The sequence below is a fragment of the Leiobunum rupestre genome, chromosome 11 (assembly GCF_980474605.1).
Source record: "Leiobunum rupestre chromosome 11, qqLeiRupe1.1.hap1, whole genome shotgun sequence".
NCBI lineage: Eukaryota > Metazoa > Arthropoda > Arachnida > Opiliones > Sclerosomatidae > Leiobunum > Leiobunum rupestre.
The window spans coordinates 21,007,702-21,027,132 of NC_143394.1; the positions used below are offsets into that span (position 1 = coordinate 21,007,702).

General features: G+C 36.1%; 2 protein-coding genes across 5 annotated transcripts; both read left to right on the top strand.

The window, feature by feature from the left end:
* The first annotated feature begins 4,840 nt into the window (after nt 1-4,840).
* On the top strand, nt 4,841-10,288 carry LOC149921989 (uncharacterized). 4 transcript variants are annotated; one of them, XM_090163454.1, is made up of 3 exons: nt 4,841-4,898; nt 5,759-6,194; nt 10,180-10,288. In XM_090163454.1, the coding sequence occupies exons 1-3, from the start codon at nt 4,887-4,889 to the stop codon at nt 10,212-10,214; spliced, it is 483 nt and encodes a 160-aa protein (XP_090019580.1). In that variant the 5' UTR covers nt 4,841-4,886; the 3' UTR covers nt 10,215-10,288. The 4 variants fall into 4 exon arrangements, with proteins under 4 accessions (XP_090019580.1, XP_090019578.1, XP_090019579.1 ...); XM_090163452.1 differs by having other exon boundaries at nt 5,759-6,292; nt 10,203-10,283; XM_090163453.1 differs by lacking the exon at nt 10,180-10,288 and having other exon boundaries at nt 5,759-6,112; nt 6,188-6,412.
* Nucleotides 10,289-17,258: 6,970 nt separating this feature from the next.
* Nucleotides 17,259-18,481, top strand: LOC149921990 (uncharacterized). Its single transcript, XM_090163746.1, has 2 exons — nt 17,259-17,285; nt 17,942-18,481. Exons 1-2 carry the CDS (start codon nt 17,274-17,276, stop codon nt 18,464-18,466), a joined length of 537 nt encoding a protein of 178 aa, XP_090019872.1. The 5' UTR covers nt 17,259-17,273; the 3' UTR covers nt 18,467-18,481.
* The last annotated feature ends 950 nt before the right edge of the window (nt 18,482-19,431 follow it).

The window sequence follows — 19,431 nt, forward strand, 5'->3', positions numbered from 1 at the left end:
AACAACAAATGATCGAAAAAGAATATATTTAGAAATGCGTATAATAAATTTAATACTTTTTTTAGCTAGCTAATTGAAGGTGGTAGACTATGAGACGGATAAAGCCTTTTCAATAAAACGGGTAGCAATAACGTATTACTGTGTAGCCTTATTGGATACAGGCGGTTTCTCCATGAAAGTTTTATGTCACGGGTTTAATCTCACAAACGTCGCTACAACGAAGCGGGAAACCCTAACTAATTTTTCATGACAGTTTAAACCCAGTTTAAATCTCACAATGAAAACTGTTTTCAGGCAATAGTGTGACAGTTATTTGGATCGAAATTATAGTTTCGCTAAAACTAGAAAACAATATAGTGTAAATATGAGTAGGTAATTTAAATTTATTAGTTATTTAGCCCTCTTGTTACCCAAATTAGGTTTATTGAAAATACATTTCACAATGAAAACACCATAATTTTACGGCCTTAATTAAGACATGGAAATTTATTCGTACAGATTGCCTTCGCCTTCCTCGGTTTGGTCACCTACGCCAGCGCTGGAGCCATCGTCTCCCCACTCGGCCTCGGCCTCTATGGAGCCCCAATCGCCGCTTACGGCACCACCGACCTCGCCGGAGCCATCGGAATCGCCCAAGGCAAGGTCGCTGACTTCCACGGAAAGGTAGCTGATTACCACGGCAAGATCGCCGACGCTCAAGGAAAATACGCCGACTACTTAGGCAAGGTTTCGGACGCTCAAGCCAAGGCCGCCAACTACGCTAACCGCGTCGCCCTCCCATACGCCCACTCTGGTATCATCGCCGCCCCAGCCACCTACGGACTCGCTGGTCTCGGATACGCTAACGCTCCACTCATCTTCTAAGTCCACGAGAAACAAGTCAGCGCTATTTGTACAAGCTTAAAGATTTGTAATCAGAATTATTCCATCCAATGTAAATATTATGTTATGAATTTGAAACTTGTATAAATTATCAAAGCTACTCCCCAAATGACAATAAAGTAATTGATTTTAAAAGATGCCTTGAGTATACTGAGTCTCAATTTTATGGTTTATGGTTATGTTTATAATAAAACTGCTAAGTGACTCTCTATCGACGATACAACGAAACCTTCAGAATGCTTTGTTTGCTAAGACCTCCAATTCACGAACATCTCAAACCCCACTATCTTCAAGGGCCACACCGACGTGTGTAAAAACTGAGTGAAAATGAAGTATTTCCTCCTCTTTTTTAAATCGTGGTATCAGATCCAGATAATCATGTGCTGGGAATATCTGTGGGAAAATAGCATGTGACTTATTTTCTGAAACCTTTAGCTCCGAGAGTGTTACATAAAATATATGCAGAATGCCATGGAGCGATCCCTCAATGTTATTGAGAAGTGATCTACACTCGCCCTCCCTTAATAATCGATAATTGCTGTGCGGTGCGTTATTGATTTTCTGACCTGGTTTGCAGATTTGACTGAGTGTGAAATAGGGATTTGGTGTTAAATTACTGCCTCTGCAATTACTACCCCAATTTTCCAAAACACTTTATACATGCACCCTTCACACTTAAAATCTTTCATTTAATGCAAATTTTGATAATTGAGTAGTATTTCTAAGAAACGTCAAAACAATTTTTCAATAACTTTTACCTTGAATTGGTGCAATCAGATATACATTACTTCAGGGGAAACGCATCACAGTAGAAAAATTTATATTACACTGAATAATCTGAAATAAGCCAAACCAATGTTTTCATTTAGAATCGATCTAAGGCTAGTTTTTAATAGAACCAAAATGCTAACACGGTGAGCGTTGAAGCAAAAATACCAGTTAGGCCTGATGCAATTTGTTTTGCGTCGACGTTCACCGTTTTCTCTGAAGACCAACCATTACCACCGAAAGCAGCGGCACGACTACAAAGATAACCTATAAAAAAAGAGTTCTTCATAGCAACGCAGACGACCTTAGTCGATTACCTTTTAAAATATCCGATACTGTACCACCATTACCAACCGAAGTATTCTTGCTCGTTCGGTCGGGAATCAACGGACCAGTAAATTTTAAAGAAATGACTCAAGAGACTAAAAACGACCCCTTCTTATCGGCGGTTTTGAAATGCACCAGGGTTGGATGGCCAAGAAATTGTAAAACTTTGCCAAGTATATTGAAGGCATATCAAAGAAGGGCCATGGAAATATTAGTGGTAGACAACATACTCCAAATAAAGTAATAGTATCGCTATCTCTTCATCAAAAGATAATGAAGGATTTTCAAAGCACGCATCAAGGTGTTCGATCTATGAGAGAACTGGCAAGAGCAAAGGTGTGGTGGCCTGGTATCGATAAAGATCTGCAAACATTATCCGAATCCTGTGAGACATCCAGAAGAAACGCCCCCATTCCGGCACCATATTTTTCACAGTGTCCAATGGAAAATCGTTATCACCTCATTACAGAGGAAGCCAACTCCCAGAGGATGGAAATTGACATAACCAACTCAATGTCTTCAGCCACAGTTATTCAATGTCTTCAGCCACAGTTATTCAATGTCTTCGGCAACAGTCATTCAATGTCTTCGGAAACAGTCATTCAATGTCTTCGGAAACAGTCATTCAATGTCTTCGGAAACAGTCATTCAATATCTACGTCAACACATATATAGCACATTTCGGAATAATGCCGAAGCTTGTATCCGACAACGCCACAGGTTTGGTCAGTGAAAAGTTTAAGGTATTCATCAATGCAAATGGCTTCGAAAACCTGTCATCAATTGGTCTAGCGGAGAGGTCAGTGACAACAGTCAAGAATTCCCCTAGAAAGATTACAGGCGACTCCACTCCCGAAACTGAAATGATCAGTAATGAGATAGACTCGTACCCCGAAGGTTATTTTGATATTCGGATAGCCAGAACTATCACGAATTATAGAAGAGCTCCGGTAAACGATGGTCTGTCACCAGCAGAAAGAAGGTTTGATCGTGCATTATTTACCAAAATGGACCTTTTCCACCCGAAGCAGATGCTTAAGGAACTGAAGACGAATTTCAAATTAAGAGAGCCTAATGAGCAATCGGTGTACATCGGAACTTTGGAGAACGGCAGCGATTGATTTTGGGACGAATAATCAAAAGTCAAGGAAACAAGTAGTACAAAATCCAAACGAACTTGGCAACCATCTATGCTATACAAGTAAAACTTTCGAACAAATTTCCCCACATTATCTCACAATTCTCATCCTGTCAGTCAACCTCCGGTGAGACCGTCTGGGACAGGTTCACTCCCAATATCCGGGATCAGACGTTCAAAAACAGCAACCTCTTCCTTCAGAATAACTCTGGCCCGATGAAACAAAAGATGGCGCACGAGTGCCCTCGAAGTAAACCTGATACTGAACTCCGAAGGTCGACACGTTCAAAGACACATACGCATTTCTTAGGGTTTTGTAAATACTGAGTGTTTTCGTTTGTTGGTGTTTTAAAATTTCCTTTTAATCTTTAGCATGTTTTTAATTTACCTCAAAGCCCCGAAATGTTTTTTAACTGGTAAATTCTTATATAATTTGTAGTTTTTGATTGACAAGGCTTCCTTTTAACCACGCCCTAAAGAAAAAATTATCTTTATTCATTTAAATGTCTTTTCCATAAAAACTTGTAGAAGTTAACGGTTATAGTTAGTGTAGGGAGCTCTTGGATCGCGTGGCATGAAGGGCTTGCCACCACCCTCCTACGCATTGTTACCCGGCCACCTCTTAAAAAGCATTAAAAGTCGCTAGGTAACTTGAGTCTAGCTTAGATGATTATTTTTGATTTTTTTTATAACTCAGGTTCTTACTCTAAGAAATTAATAATGGGAATTTCCAGAATTGTTCACATTGTGCTACGGATTCGCAAAGCAATAATAGGCTTCGGATCCAATTTGCGCTGACCTAACGTTCTGGAGTAAAATATTTTTGAATTGAAGTACCGATGTTCTGAAAATTATTCCTAGGAAATCTTACATTTGTAAACTACACCACATTATGCAAATATACGGCTACATTTTCCGTTATACAGTCTTTATTATGTGGGCCAGATCTGGGGAAACAAGTTTGAAATGCCCAAATTATATAAGACGGCTGTTCTATTGTACAAAATACTTAAAATTTCCGATGAACATGATTGATATACATCGTCTATTGAGAACAATTCTAGCATGTATGTTGTGAGTTATATTTATAATCCACTTCCTTAGCTAGATGAGTTCGCATGCATGCATGCATGATTCTTTGTGTACGAAATTTTTATGTTTACACTAGACACTTTCTTGGTAAACAAAATCTGACTGTCCAATTAAAAGCTAAGTATCAATTCAAAGGTAGCAGCAACACAGATGGAATAATTTTAGTGTTCCCAATATATAATAATAGGTTATTGAACTAGTTGACCAACAAATTTGACAAAATTTCAGATCTTTGAGTAATTTTTAATATCGTTGCAACAAAAGTGGGTCAACATTAGCTTACATTTTTTTTAATAATTAGGGAAGACAAAAGTCGCGTAGGGTAAAAATTTCTTAAGGACAACAACATAACACGCGTAAATGGTTTGCGGAAAAGTTGCCCACATAGGCTCCGGGCGAAAGTTTACTTTATTCTTACGAAGAACAAGATTTTATATTGATAATTTCCTTCGCATTTCACCTTATTTTCATCGACGATTAAAAGAAAACAAACACATTTATAATTACAACAAACAAGATTTGAAGGTCTAAATTCCGGTTCATTGGGCTGGTCCCTCACAGCAGAAGGAGATTGGATTTCCCGTGAATATAAAAGGCGGTGCTTGGCACCGGGAAAATCACAAATCACTTTCTAGTTCTTCTAAGGATTACATCCTCAGATCCACACAAACTCTACAATATGAACGCTTTGGTAATGTATTCAAAGTTTCTTTAGTAAAGTCTAAAAAATTTAAAATAGTTTTCGATGCTCTTTTTACGTTGTTAGATTTGATTATCACTTTTCCAAATACTATTTACCAACTGCAACTAGCAATTTAGGTAGCAGATGAAGTCAACAATGGTCAACGATAATGTTCAATATTTTCTTTGACTATAAGATTTCGTTGGTTTCAATTAAAAAAAAGAACTGGAATAGCAGGCAGTTGTCAAGTATAAAAGTAGTGAAATACAATCTATCTATTTATAAGTACTATTCATTGTCTTGAATAGTTTGGTTTCTATAAAAGTAACCTTTTCATTTTGCCTCCATTGTGTATGCGAATACTCTCATAGCTAGACTATTCATTAAAGAAAATGACGTTGATTTCAAAAACCAACTGATTTCAATATTATTTAAAGCTTCTCTCATGGCCAAGAAAGATTAATATTGAAATAAGAAGAACTATAACTCAAAAATAAAGAATAGAAAAGCGGAGACTATTAACCGGGTCTCTACTATATTGTAACAATCAAACAGAAGTGCAAGATTCAATTTCTCAACATAATTTTCTGTTCTTTTATTTATTCTATTGAAACAAAAAACTCGGTGAATATACTTACTGCGCGCTGCCTATTCGATATATAATTTTAAATGCATGCAATATTTATTGCGCACCATCTATAGAAAGTTTTATCCCGATTAATTTCCCTTTGAGTATCACCACATACATCTATAAGCAGAATAATTAAAAATACTATACGCTGACCCTATTTTACCGTACATAATATACTGGAATGTTAATCCCAATAGATTAAGTGTTAAATGCTAAAATTCTTCTTCTTAATTCACAGGTCACCTTCACCTTCCTCGGCTTGGCCGCTTTCGCTTCCGCTGGAATCGTTGGTCCACTTGGTCTCGGATTAGCTGGTCCACTTGGCCTTGGTCTTGGAGCCAGTCCACTTGGTCTCGCTGGTGCTGGTTACACGGTCACCGACAAGGCCGGCGCCATCGGCATCGCTCAAGGTAGACACGCCGCTTACTTAGGAAAGGTGGCTGATGCCCAAGGAAAGGTTGCCGACTACATCGGAAAATTGTCCGACGCTAAAGCCAAGGCCGTCAACGCCGCCAATCGCGTCTTAGTCCCAACTAACGGTCCATTGGCTGGAGCTGGATATGGTCTTGGTCTCGCTGCTCCACTTGGTCTTGGTCTTGGTGCTGCTCCACTCGGTCTCGCCGGAGTCGGTCTTGGTCTTGGCGCTCCACTCGGTTTCGCCGGAGTCGGTCTTGGTGCCGCTCCACTTGGTCTCACCGGAGTCGGTCTTGGTCTTGGAGCTCCACTTGGTCTTGCCCACGGCAGTCTTGGTCTTGGTATCGGAGCCGCTAAGGTCCTCGGCTAAAAAGTGATATATCATTGTGTAACATTTCCGAGAAGATTTTGAAAGTGAAATTTGTAAAATGGCGTAATTTCCATGTAAATAACTAAATTATGAGTATTTTATAATAAAATAGAGAGTAATACAAAAAAAGGAAATATTATTTCATACCGATAATATTCTACATCCTACGAAAAATAGTATATTACTTTTGACCTTTTCAATGATGGGGTAATTCCAGGTCCTAATGCAATCCTCCAGGAGACCAAAGTAAACCATTAGCCTAAATAAACCAAACTAATAGACTAATAGTATATTTTATTAGACAATTATAATTGTTACATAATTATTTTAAATTTGTTAATATTTGAAGTTTCGGTAAAACGTTTTGAATAGCTTTGAAATTAAAAGGTCTTTAAATGTTTTCTCTCAAATGGTGGCTACTGGCCCACTTAGCAGCTTCAGAGATCCTTTCGTTAAATTTCTATGATTTAAAAATGTATCAATTAGTTTATTTTTGTTATCAAATTAGATAAGAATAAAACCGAAGATCATTTCCGACTGCAAAGGTTTTCGATTCCACCTTCGATTTTTCGATGCTATCCCATCTCTATACCGGCAAAAGAAAAGGCAGACCAATATCACATGGAACGATCCTGATACGTAGCGTCTCCATTTTTAAATGGATGCTTCATGTGAGCCCTTCGTACATACTGTAATGACGCCCTTTAGGGTCACCCCCTTTCATTTACATATGGTTAGAGATGGACAATGACCAACCCTTTCTCCCCTTCAGGCGAGAAATGGTTTTGGTCCTCGGCGTTGGGTTTTGAAGTATTCCGAGAACGGTTGGGCAACGTGTGTAAATGTACGCGAGCCGTTATTTCTTTTGGGAAAATAAAGACAGTTCTTTTTTGAATGCAAATTCATAAAGACGTCTTCGTCATCTCAATAATTTCTTCTAGTTTATCATCTAAGTATTATTTATTAAGTTTTAACATCGTAGCTAATTATTTATAACGTATTTTATAATACGCAGTTACTGTTTTGCCTATATATCCCGATAGTGATGTAAATAAGCGTAAGTGACTTTCCTAAGAAAAGTTAACGCAATTGAAACGTCCTAGTCGTAGATGGGTTCATTTTTATGTGATATTGTACTTTTATCTTCCAGCGATAACTTAGCATAAGCCATTTATTTCAGTGTCAAATCTCCATATTTTATCAGAATTTATGTCCAACAATATGGAAAAACAGAATGAGGAATTATATTAATATATCCGTTTTGTTCTGAAGCTCTACAAACAGTCAAATGTAAAAATGGTTTTACCAGACTACCGGAAAAGGCAAGTGGACTGTAGCAAATTGAGACATTTTTACTGCACAACAGTAAAGTACTCTGAAACTTTTAATGCTAAATATACACATAACATTGTTATTCAATTAACTTTGGTAACACTTACACTCTCAAGAATAATAATCAGCTAGACTAATACCAAAGGCATCAACTTAGGACCAAGTCATCAAGCGACTTATAATACCTTTAAATAGGTGGCCGGGTTACAATGTTTAGAAGGGTTTAGGCAGCCCTTCGTGCAACACTAACTATTACCGTTAACCTCTACAAATTCTTATGGTAAGGGGAAACTCAGGGAAAAACGCTGTAACCAGTGGGAATAGAAATTGCAAACTCCGATGACTTGGGCCTAATGTGGTGCCTTAAATATAACATCAGCCAACATTTACGAAATTCCTTTCCTCTGATTAGTGGGTGGTACCGGTCTGCTGGATGACCGCAATCAGATTGGAAATCTACTTAATGTTGGTCTACTTAGTGGCGCTTTACCCTCATAGATGGAAAAAAATATAAATAAAATTCATTACTGTAAGTAAATAACTACTGCAGTCTTAAAAGCGCGTCTCAAAATGTACTCGAGTCGCCATCAATGCATTTCGCCATCTTCTTTTATTTTGTTATTTTGAAATTTTTATTAAACTCAAAATTGTGTCACAAAGTTCGAATATAACCCTCTTGTTTATTACGACACCGTCATATGATTAAATCGTGATTAAAATTGATTAAAATAAAATCTGTAGCCTGGGCTGTATGAAGATTAAAAATGGTTAAATCATGATTAATTTTTTTTCGTACACCCTGCTTCACTACGAATCCAAGTAGTACTTAATTGCTATTTCAAACCATCTAATCCTTTCGTTTTCAATTTGTGGGAAATAATCCTATCCGGGAAAATCTTGTCAATCCATTCAATAAACTAGCCAAGATTATCAAATTTAATATTTTTATATTAAATATTTAAGTGTTTTATTAGTAATAGAACTTTTTTATATTACGAAATACTCATGAGTGTATTTAATTAAGATTTAATGAAATCAATAAAAATAATACATTAATAATAAATTACAATAAAGTTGGACACACTAGTGAAAATCGGACAAACGCCAGTTTCTTTTTACGTATAATTTAATATAAAAATTTAATAAAATGTTTTGAGGCTATTAACATAAAGAAGTTTAATTCATTCCAAAAAATTGAATGTCAAAATTATCCAAATTCTTGTTCATATTTTAATTTCAAGTAAAAACGAGTAAAGTAATTAAGTTTATTTACGGCCTTCAGGCCATAATATAAATTTAAAGAGTGATTGTATACATTGTGGTTTTCTTTGAAAAATTCAAAGTGACTGTTAATTGGAGACCTCGAAAATATTCTTCGGAATATAAACCATAAACAGGGTCATTACCCACAAACAAGCTTTGAAGGTTCTAATTCTGGTGTACCTGAATATACTGCGCTGGTCTCTAGTATCATTTATTTTTTTTAAATTCCGGGTATATAAAGGCGATGGTTCGTTCATAAAAATAACAATTCACTTTCTAGTTCTTCTTGGAATTACCTCCTCCCAAAAAACCATCCAATATGAACGCTTTGGTAAAGTACATTTTCTATATGCCCTTATCAGAGAAACTATTGCTTTAAACAAAATTGGATGATATTCTATTCGATTAAATAGTACTAGGTGTTAGACTTTTAATTTAGTGTTTCTTGAATCGCTACGGTAATTATTAATCTAGATTACTTCAGTATTTATTCTAGAAAAACAGCTACTTGATATATGGAAAAGTTTAATTAAAATAGCTGGGTTCACTGTTTATATTTATATTTATACTTTTATTTATTTTAAAATAAATTTTAATTTTAAGTTTAAATTTCGAACGTCTTCCTACGAAATATAACTTTTTCAACGAAATAATATTCACTGGCCTTATTTTACTGCGCGTCATGTACTGAAATGTTAATCACAAGAGATTAGCGGGAAATGCTTATAATATTCGTTTTAATTCACAGGTTGCCCTCACCTTCCTCGGCTTGGCCGCTTTCGTTTCCGCCGGAGTCGTTGGTCCACTTGGTTTCGGTTTAGCCGGTCCACTCGGCCTTGGTCTGGGAGCCAGTCCACTTGGTCTCGCTGGTGCTGGTTACACCGTCACCGACAAGGCCGGCGCCATCGGCATCGCTCAAGGTAGACACGCCGCTTACTTAGGAAAGGTGGCTGATGCCCAAGGAAAGGTTGCCGACTACATCGGAAAATTGTCCGACGCTAAAGCCAAGGCCGTCAACGCCGCCAACCGCGTCTTAGTCCCAACTAACGGTCCATTGGCTGGAGCTGGATATGGTCTTGGTCTCACTGCTCCACTTGGTCTTGGTCTTGGTGCTGCTCCACTTGGTCTTGGTCTTGGTGCTGCCCCACTTGGTCTTGGTCTTGGTGCTGCTCCACTTGGTCTTGGTCTTGGTGCTGCTCCACTTGGTCTTTCCAGAGTTCGTCTGGGTCTTGGCGCTCCACTTGGTCTCGCCGGAGTCGGTCTTGGGGCCGCTCCACAAGGTCTTGGGCTTGGAGCCGCTAAGATCCTTGGTTAGAGACTTAAAGATAAAATAGTTAAAGTCCAAGGTGATTTGGAAAGTGATATTTGTAAAACAATAACTTATGGAGGTTTTTAAATAAAATATTTTAGTCAAAAAAATACATGGATATCAAAAATATATTTTTTTCCTATTTATTTTCAGTGCCACATGGACTAGACTATTTAGTAGTCTTCTTATAATAAGCTTAAGAAAACGAATTGATATCCAATAATTAAACAGTAAGAGCGCTTCAATATAATGCCATTTTCCCAAGTATAGCGTTCCTCTGAATCGCCAACGCTTTCCGTTTTTAAAAATATTTGATAAAAGCCAAACTAACTAGTAAATACACTGAGAGAAAAAAAAAGTAGTTTCAACAGTAATCAATAATGTAAAATATACAAATCCTTTCGTATTATATAGTTTACTCCACATTACTGTGGTTTTTACAAGTCCATCCCTTACTTCTTAAAACAAGTAGTTGTAATTGGTTTTTAACTTTTACTAACTGTAAATAAAAAATGAGCATTCGTATTTTTTTCATGTAATTACTAGTAATTTTTACATGGGCATGGTTAAAAGTAAAGAATAAAAACACGACATTATTGCGTAAGTATGATGTTTATTTACAAAACCGAGTAGTTTCGGCAAAACGCTGTGCCACTGTCAAGGCAAAAGAGGAGCGACAGTAAAATCCAGGAATTATATATACACACAAAAAAAAGAAAAATAATATTAATGTAGCGTTTAAACCCCAAAACCAGATTAAAAATAAATTCACTAATGGCAAAGACAAAACAGACAACCTCTTGAAACAAGGAATTTATAAAATCCCATGCAATGACTGTGATAAAACATATATCGGTCAAACCAAGAGATCCCTTAAAACACGCTGTAACGAACACAAAGCCTATATCAGACGCGAAGAATGGCACGCCTCTGGTCTAGCAATGCACGTAAAAGAGACAGGACATCACATTCATTTTTCGGATTCAAAAATTATTGCCGAACCAAAATATAAACAACTCGTGAAGCGGTAGAAATTTATAAACACAAAAGACCAAACCTCTTAAACCATAATGATGGTCCGTTTCTTCCGTTTTTATATAAAAAAACCATAGATAAATATTGTGTAGTTTAACACTTTTTATTTTTTTTTAAATTTAATTTTATCTGTTTATTCTTTGATTTTATATATATATATATAATTTTTTTTGTGTGTATATATAATTCCTGGATTTTACTGTCGCTCTTCTTTTGCCTTGACAATGGCACTTCGTTGTGCCGAAACTAGTCGGTTTTGTAAATAAACATCATACTTACGCAATAACGTCGCGTTTTTATTCTTTACTTTTAATACATAGCGTAAGGTGTTTCAATCAATTTTATTGGGCATGGTTAGTACACTGTTAAAAAAATTGTTCTAATTTGAACAAATCGCCGTTCAGAAGGTTGTCCCTGTAACAGAACGCCATTTTGTTCTAATATGAACAAAATATATTCGTTCGATAAAGAACGATTGTTGATGCTTCAAATATTGAACTTAGATGTTCTATATTGAACAAACCGTCTTTGTTCAAATTAGAACGTTTTGTCGTTCGCGGTGGAACGCTTTGTCGTTCACCGTGGATAATTTCCTCGTTCGAATTGGAATGCTTTATCGTTACCCAATACAAAGAGTACATAAAGTTATTGCACTCAAAATTGTAGCTCATGTCTCCTGCCGGCGGTTCATCATGCTAATTTAATAAAATAACCTAACCTAAACCATTGCCCACCGAACAGGAAAACCAGGCCTAAAACAAGATTATTTGAATTTCATTCCAACCTCAACTATAACCATCTTATTAAGCTTAAATTATCTACCACGAAAGTGATATGCGTTAAATAAATAAAACCTTTTCAATAGCGCAAATGATATTACATTCTATTTTCAGCCGAAAGGCCGAGAACTGGTAACACATGATTTTAGAATTTATTTCTATGCTGAAAACGTCAAACCAAATTGCCGTATATTACGAAAAATTTTTTAAAAATTTTAATTCTGGAACTTGGGCAATTACATTTCCAAACGAATTTCGTCTACCTTTCCAATCAAATAAAAATATACTTAAAAAAACGGTGCGTGTTCTATAAATTCGGACCTTTCACAACCCTTTTTCGTTTTCCACTTCGTTAGGACATGTAGGTTATTTATATCGTTATTTGTGTGAAGTTTCTTTTCAATAGGTGGGAAAGTTTCTGAGTAACCGCGTTACTGACCTAACGCCATCTGAGTCGCTAGTGAAGGAGCTACGCTCCAACAAAGAAATTGAATCTTCGGTAAATTTCCAAACACCCTGTACATACAACTACCAAAACAACTTCATTACAACATGTTCTAACTCACCCTGTAAATAAATTACTACGAGTAATAGTTTAATCAACCAGTACAATAACTTAAAACAACATAATAATGTACGAAAAACAACCTCATTTATTACTTAATGGATGTTATACTTGTTTGTTACTTTTGGCCATATACAGTTTTCCACAAAATAGTGTCACACTTATTTGTTACTTTTAGCCTTACGACGTTTTCCGCAAAATAGTGTCCCTCTTATTTGTTACTTTTGGTCCTACGTTGAAAGTGTCACGCTTATATGTTAGTACCTGTACATGAAACCAATTCAAAGAAATCCATATAGGATTGTGTGTAAAACCTGTTCTAAGGGGAACGATCTCCTAGCTATTGGAACGAATCTATTCTATTGTGTAGTTTAGAAGCCTTCCTCTAGAGGACGAAAGATCATTCGTTCTTATTTGAACGAAATAAAATATCTTGAACACATCGTTCTCTGATACATACCTTTAGAACGCTATCGTTCATTTTTGAACAGACTGTTCTTAGTTGAACGTCTTCTGAACGAATTTTTTTAACACTGTAAGTTAACACAACCAACCATCTTGGCTTCACCGGAGTCCAAGAGTTTCCTGTACATTTAAAAAGATTTTTTTCTCAGTGTATATAATTTATATATGTAATATTTCTATCAATACCAATGAACTAAATCATGTACCTTAACAGTATACAGGTTGAATTTCCCAGCGCATCGCGTGCCATCATTAACCGGCTGCCTTGCTGCAATATTTAAAAAATAGACAACCTAGAAATAGTTACTTATTTGTAGATATATTTTCGCTCTGTAACAGTAATGACGTATTTCGGCTTGCCGTATTTGTGGCAGGCGACTTAAGTACACGTTTGGCTGGGGCTATTGGCGTATAGTACCAAGAGTCAGGGAGGCAGAGAATGTGGAGGGCTTTTTGATGGTCGGAATAATTTCACCACGACTGTCCCCATCCCGGTCCCCACGTATACCACCGTTGGCATGGACGTTACACATAACTCACCCCTGAATACTCTCATAGGACCCAAGGTGGAAACCGAACATCTGTACCATAATATGCCGGTAAACCCCCTAAAAAGTACACGTTTGAAGGTATTAACATTAGCAAACGGACACTTATCTAAAAACTACTTAGAATTAACCACTTTATTAACTGTATTTGGTCTTGGGCTTTCTGCTTTAAAATCAAATTATTATTTGGAACCATGCTCGAGCACAACTTGTCATTCATACCAGGTTTATCACAAAAATTTATGTAAAAATAAGTATATCCCCCAATTTCTTGTTTGTAAAATAAAGCATTTATAAAATTCCTTATTTCGAAAGCGCATAAAAGAAGATCAATTCAAAAGACTCTTAATTCAAAATTTACAATAACTGACATTAGAGGCATTGGGTAAAATGAAGCGTTGCAAATGTGTGTCATATTTTAACTACAATTTGTATATCAGTAAGAAAAAGTGGTCGGAATGGGTAGCGTTGGGCTTTGTTGGGTGAAAGTCCATAACCACGTATCTCACTTTTTGTGGTTTTGCGAAATGCATTTGTAAAACCGGAAATTAACTATTATTTGAATATTCTCAGGGTTACAGAGTTAAATAAATACCAATAATAAGTTAATATATTTAATGAAAACCATTCCCAGAATGACCACACATTCTTGGTGAACTACCGACTATCAAAGGTGCTTATTGCCTTGCTGTCATAGTGAGCCCGTCCATGGAGCTTCGTCAAGACGTAACACTGAAGCTTTTTTGTTTCTAAGAAACGCCTTTCTCTCGCTAGAGGTTCTTTTAATTTTCATGATGACGTCAATCCTACATCACACAGAAAGCTCAATTCAATTCAATTCAATTATTTTATTAAATATATCTTTTAAGGTTACATGTGTTGTAGGGCTAAGTCATAATTGACTTGTAAGCCCTTGCGTGCTGTTGTCAGTGATTATTCCTATTAACTTATGGATAATTATTGTAGACTTATGATTTTTAATCTTGTTTAAGAGATATTGTAAGATGGGACACATTTGGAATTTTGTGATTTAGGGTACATCGTAAGATTTTTATGTCCAGAATTCAAGGACATATATGTAATGGCACATTAAACAAGTATTTAGTTATTAAAATTATTTTTAAAACATTAATCGTTTCGCCGCAGTCTTGTTAAGAAATAAATAAGCAAGTGTAATACCTAAGATACCACCTTAGACCCAAGTCATCGAGCGACTATTTTAATGCCTTTAAACAGGTGGCCGGGTTACAGTGAGTAGGAGAGTGGTGGCAAGTCCTTCATGCCACGCGAGCTAACAGCTCCCTTCACTTACTATCGCCGCTAACCTCTACAAGTGTTTAGGGAATGGGGTAGCTGAAAATACCGTGGGGAAACCTTTTAAACCAATGTGGATAGAACTTGCAAACACAATGCGGAAGGAGTGGTTCCGAGTGTTCACCCAGTGCCACAAGCTAGGATCAACCCAGCTCCTCTGGTTGCGAGGTGAAAGTGCTAACCACTTTGCCACATTACTATTGTTCACGTCATAAATTGTTGGGGAGAGAAAGAATTTTCGAAGATTTCCTACCATTCTAGCTTTGGTTAGGATTTAATACGGCCATAAAATTTTATTGAATTTTTGGTCGCGCACTTCTAATTTTTTTGAGGAATGGGGCTAGCAGGATTTTGCCCGCTCCCTTCAAAATAAAAAATAAAAACGAGCGCTCAATAAGTTTAAAAGTGCATCGAATAGCGAAAACCATCAACAATTTTCGAAAGATTATTTCATTATCGTTTGTTTTGGAAATAAGGTATTGATTTCTATTTATTGATAAATAATTTCCTCGTACGTAAAACAATTTTATGATTTTTACCTTCTATTCTCTCTCTGGTTTCCCCCTAAGCATTCTCTCTCGGCTCGCTCTAGTAGCAACCAAATTAAACATCTACCGGCAAAGGTCGTCAACAGTAGGTACAAAAGAAATACAGGGAAGCCTACCCTTCCATTTAAAAACTTCAATTTGCTAGTTAATATTTAATTTTAAAGTAAAATTGGCATAACCATTGTTATTATCATTATCTTCATTATTTATGGTATGTATATATCATGCAGAAATCTAATGCACCAAGAAATTTCTCACCCTTATGATTATTTTAAGATCATTTTCAATGAAAATGAAAATTTCAAGAATAATCACTGTTACTCTGTTCTCCCTACACGTTTATTTGTGATAGCTTAATTTGTAAAGAAATTAATAGAATATTTTTCTTTACTACGTACTATTTCAAATTCTGCAATTAGAAAGTTGTGGGTTATCCTCGAAAACCTTTGCGTTTTAAAATATTAATAAACAATAGTATTTTACTGCTTGGAAAGTATTTTATAAAAACATTTTAAATTTTTTGATATTTAAACCCTCAATATAATGATAACACGATAAAATTAAAGAATTGAATTTTAATACTAGTTTTGTACTGAATTTTGTGTTTTCGATGGGAAAACTAAATTTAATTTAGCGCTGAATTTTATTTTTTAATATTTTTAATAATATTTTTTCATTACCTATTTAGAAATTATTATCAAAGGTTATTTAGAATTAATTAATTAAGAAAATGACCGACAACTAAAGGCATGTGTAACATAACCACTCAGAAGTATGGCACAAAAAGAAAAGTATTTTATTAATAAAAGTGATCTGACGTAAATTGCAACACTTCCAAATCATGGCGAAACATTTTGGACTGAAAACGGAAGTTAACGAATTAATACACATTACACGATATTTTCCGTGCATCTGAGTTCGATAAATCGTGTGTATCATGCCTCGCAGGATTCGTTAACCTTTAACCCTTCTTATTTTCTTTTCGATTGGTCGAGTAGACTCAATTTCGTTTTCAAATGTACAAGAAATTGAAAGTGTTTTAACTTTTATTACGATTTATTCCAAGTTTCCAATAATTTTTTCTGGGCGATATCTACTTTTTACTTTCGAGGTGGAAAAACATTTTATTTTAAAAATATTGAAATATTTACAATTTTGTGGGTACAAAAAATTTATTTGGGATGAGATCAAAATAAAAAATTTACACTATTGAATATATAGTAAAATTAAATTATAACAATGGGAAATCATAAATGAATATGTATTTATTTTGACTAAAAACCTATTATCTTAACATTAATTTATAATATAACGTTAAAAATTGAATTATGAAGTTACGTGATTTGGCGTTTACTCTGTGAAAAGTGACTCTAATGCAGTTCAGTGAAACGGAACAAGGACAAAGACATTAGAAAGAGATAAAGACAGTGCTTTTTCACCCTCTAATCGAAAACTACTTTTTCTATTTCCTCCTTTCCGAAACCGGTTTGTTGACGAGATTTAAAGTACAAATAATACACCGAAGGTGGTTGTCGTACCACTCGTTCGTTCTTGAATTAAAAAGGCAAGAATGGGGAGAGATAGATTGATAAATTAATTATATTTGTGCCAACAAAATAAACAGTGTCGTTTTGAAGGCTAGATTTACGCGCTCCTGGTCTACATTCCGTTGATGGGTTGGGTTTGGAATTGTTCGCCGCCTGGTACTCGATGGTATAAATAAGACACTTACCTCCCTGGCCTCTCAATTCGCAGCGTCAGTTTCAGAGCAATTTCGCACCGCACAATACCGTTCTCCCATAACTAAAGCCATGAATACTCTGGTAAGAGATAAATATTTTATAGCGCTTAGCTGCTTAGGAATTAATAGCATTAGACGTCGTTGCAATAAGGGGTTTGCCCATCCTTTTTTGGTTTATTAACTCTTTATCAAAAGATAAAAGCACGTAAAAGGGCAGCTAATAAGAATAAATGGAATATTTCGCTTTGTTGAAATGAAGAGACTGCAAATAAATACTTTCGAATGACCAAATTTAAAAACAAATATGTACAATTAAGGAGCGAGAAAATAAAAATAAAACAGAGCTATAGATCGAAATATAAATGGTCTACTTGTTACAGTAGTTGAATAAGTATAAAATCGAACAAACATTTTGAGGCGTCGTAGGGCTCTACGAATTTGGATGCTAGTACTCGTTATCCAGACTCACGCGGAATAGAAACGGGTGCTAATGCTTTTCTCTAAACCGCAAATATATAATTGCCATTTTACTTTGACGCAATGTTGACACCGCCGTTTGAAAAAATTTGGGTAAAAATAGAGTAGGACCTCTTTCGTACATCGGGCCAATCATATTGTGGCTTGAAACTAGTAATTTCAAACGTCGATGTGGCCCTTTAAACTATATAACGACGAAGGTTTAATTGGAAATAATAGTTCTTCGCTTACTTTATGGCCTATAAATTTTTACCCAAACAGGTAGCTTTAACTTTACTCGGCATGGCAACTTTCGCCAACGCTGGCGTAGTAGGATCATACGGCTTGGGAGGAATTTCTGGCATCGGAGCTCTCGGAATCGGCCACGCCGGATACACCGTCACCGACAAGGCTGGCGCCATCGGAATCGCTCAAGGCAGACATGCCGCTTATTTGGGAAAGGTCGCTGATGCTCAAGGAAAGGTCGCCGACTACCACGGCAAGATCGCCGACGCTCAAGGCAAATACGCCGACTACTTAGGCAAGGTCTCCGACGCTCAAGCCAAGGCCGCCAACGCTGCCAACCGTGTCGTCATCCCAATCGCCGGACACGCCGGAATTGCTGGTATTGGACATGCTGGTATCGCCGGAATCGCTGGCATTGGACACGGAATTGCCGGTATTGGACATGCTGGTATTTCCGGAATCAGTGGCATTGGACATGGAATTGCCGGTATCGGTCACGCTGGTTTGTCTGGAATTGGTCCATATGGTATTGGTATCGGCCATCATGGAATTATCGGTTAAATAAATATATAGATTTGTTAAATATAATGTGGTTTTTGATTTTGTAACTATGTCTTCTGTTGTGGTACAAAAATGGTTACTTCGTTGAATGAGTGTAAATAAATAAATTATATGCTGTGATTATTTGCACTGTTGGTATGAGAATAACACTTCAATTTTTTAAGTTATTATTAAAAACCAAACGGTTTTGCGCAATTAACCCAGAGGAGCAACTAAACTCCATATAATATTTTTAACTATTGAAAAAGTAGTATATTATAAGACCTTCGTCATAATAATTAAATTATTTATTTTATTTTATCGCTATTAATAAAAATTCTATAACGCTAATTCATGCTACGTCGTCGACCATAACCACCGCAGATGGACTCATTCCAAAGCGAGAGGTTAAAGTGGTTTAGCCCATTTTACAATTCGACAGGTTTTTTCGAAATATATCTTCCGGCTGGTGGTATACGCTATCCACGCATTAATCTTAAATTTACTGGCTGACTGCCGCATCAAAATGCAAAGTCTGGTAAATTGCTACTGTCAATCATGGTTTTGAAGTTAGAACGACCCTAGCAATTTGACAACGAAAAAAATTGGCGTAAAAAATAATATATATACTTTGGCCTGGCAGCACTGTTTTTTAGACTAACTTGGGGACTCGATGAAACTTTCACTATCTTAGCCAACTGTGTCTACTGCGAAGGAAGTATATTTCAATTTTCCAATATCGAAGTCCCAGGTGGACTTCATTTTTGAATACAAATTCTGCTAAAGCAGAAAGATACTCGAAATTTGACACTGAATATAATAAAATCAAAGACGTTTAGAATTAATTTAGCCTAGCAAAACGTTTATGTTACACATTCTTAGGGACTCAATATATTTTTCATTATCTAAGTCACCTTAATCTTCTAAATAAGGAAGAATTTTTCCATTTTCAAAAATCCAATTTACTGGCTAAATATAATCTGGTA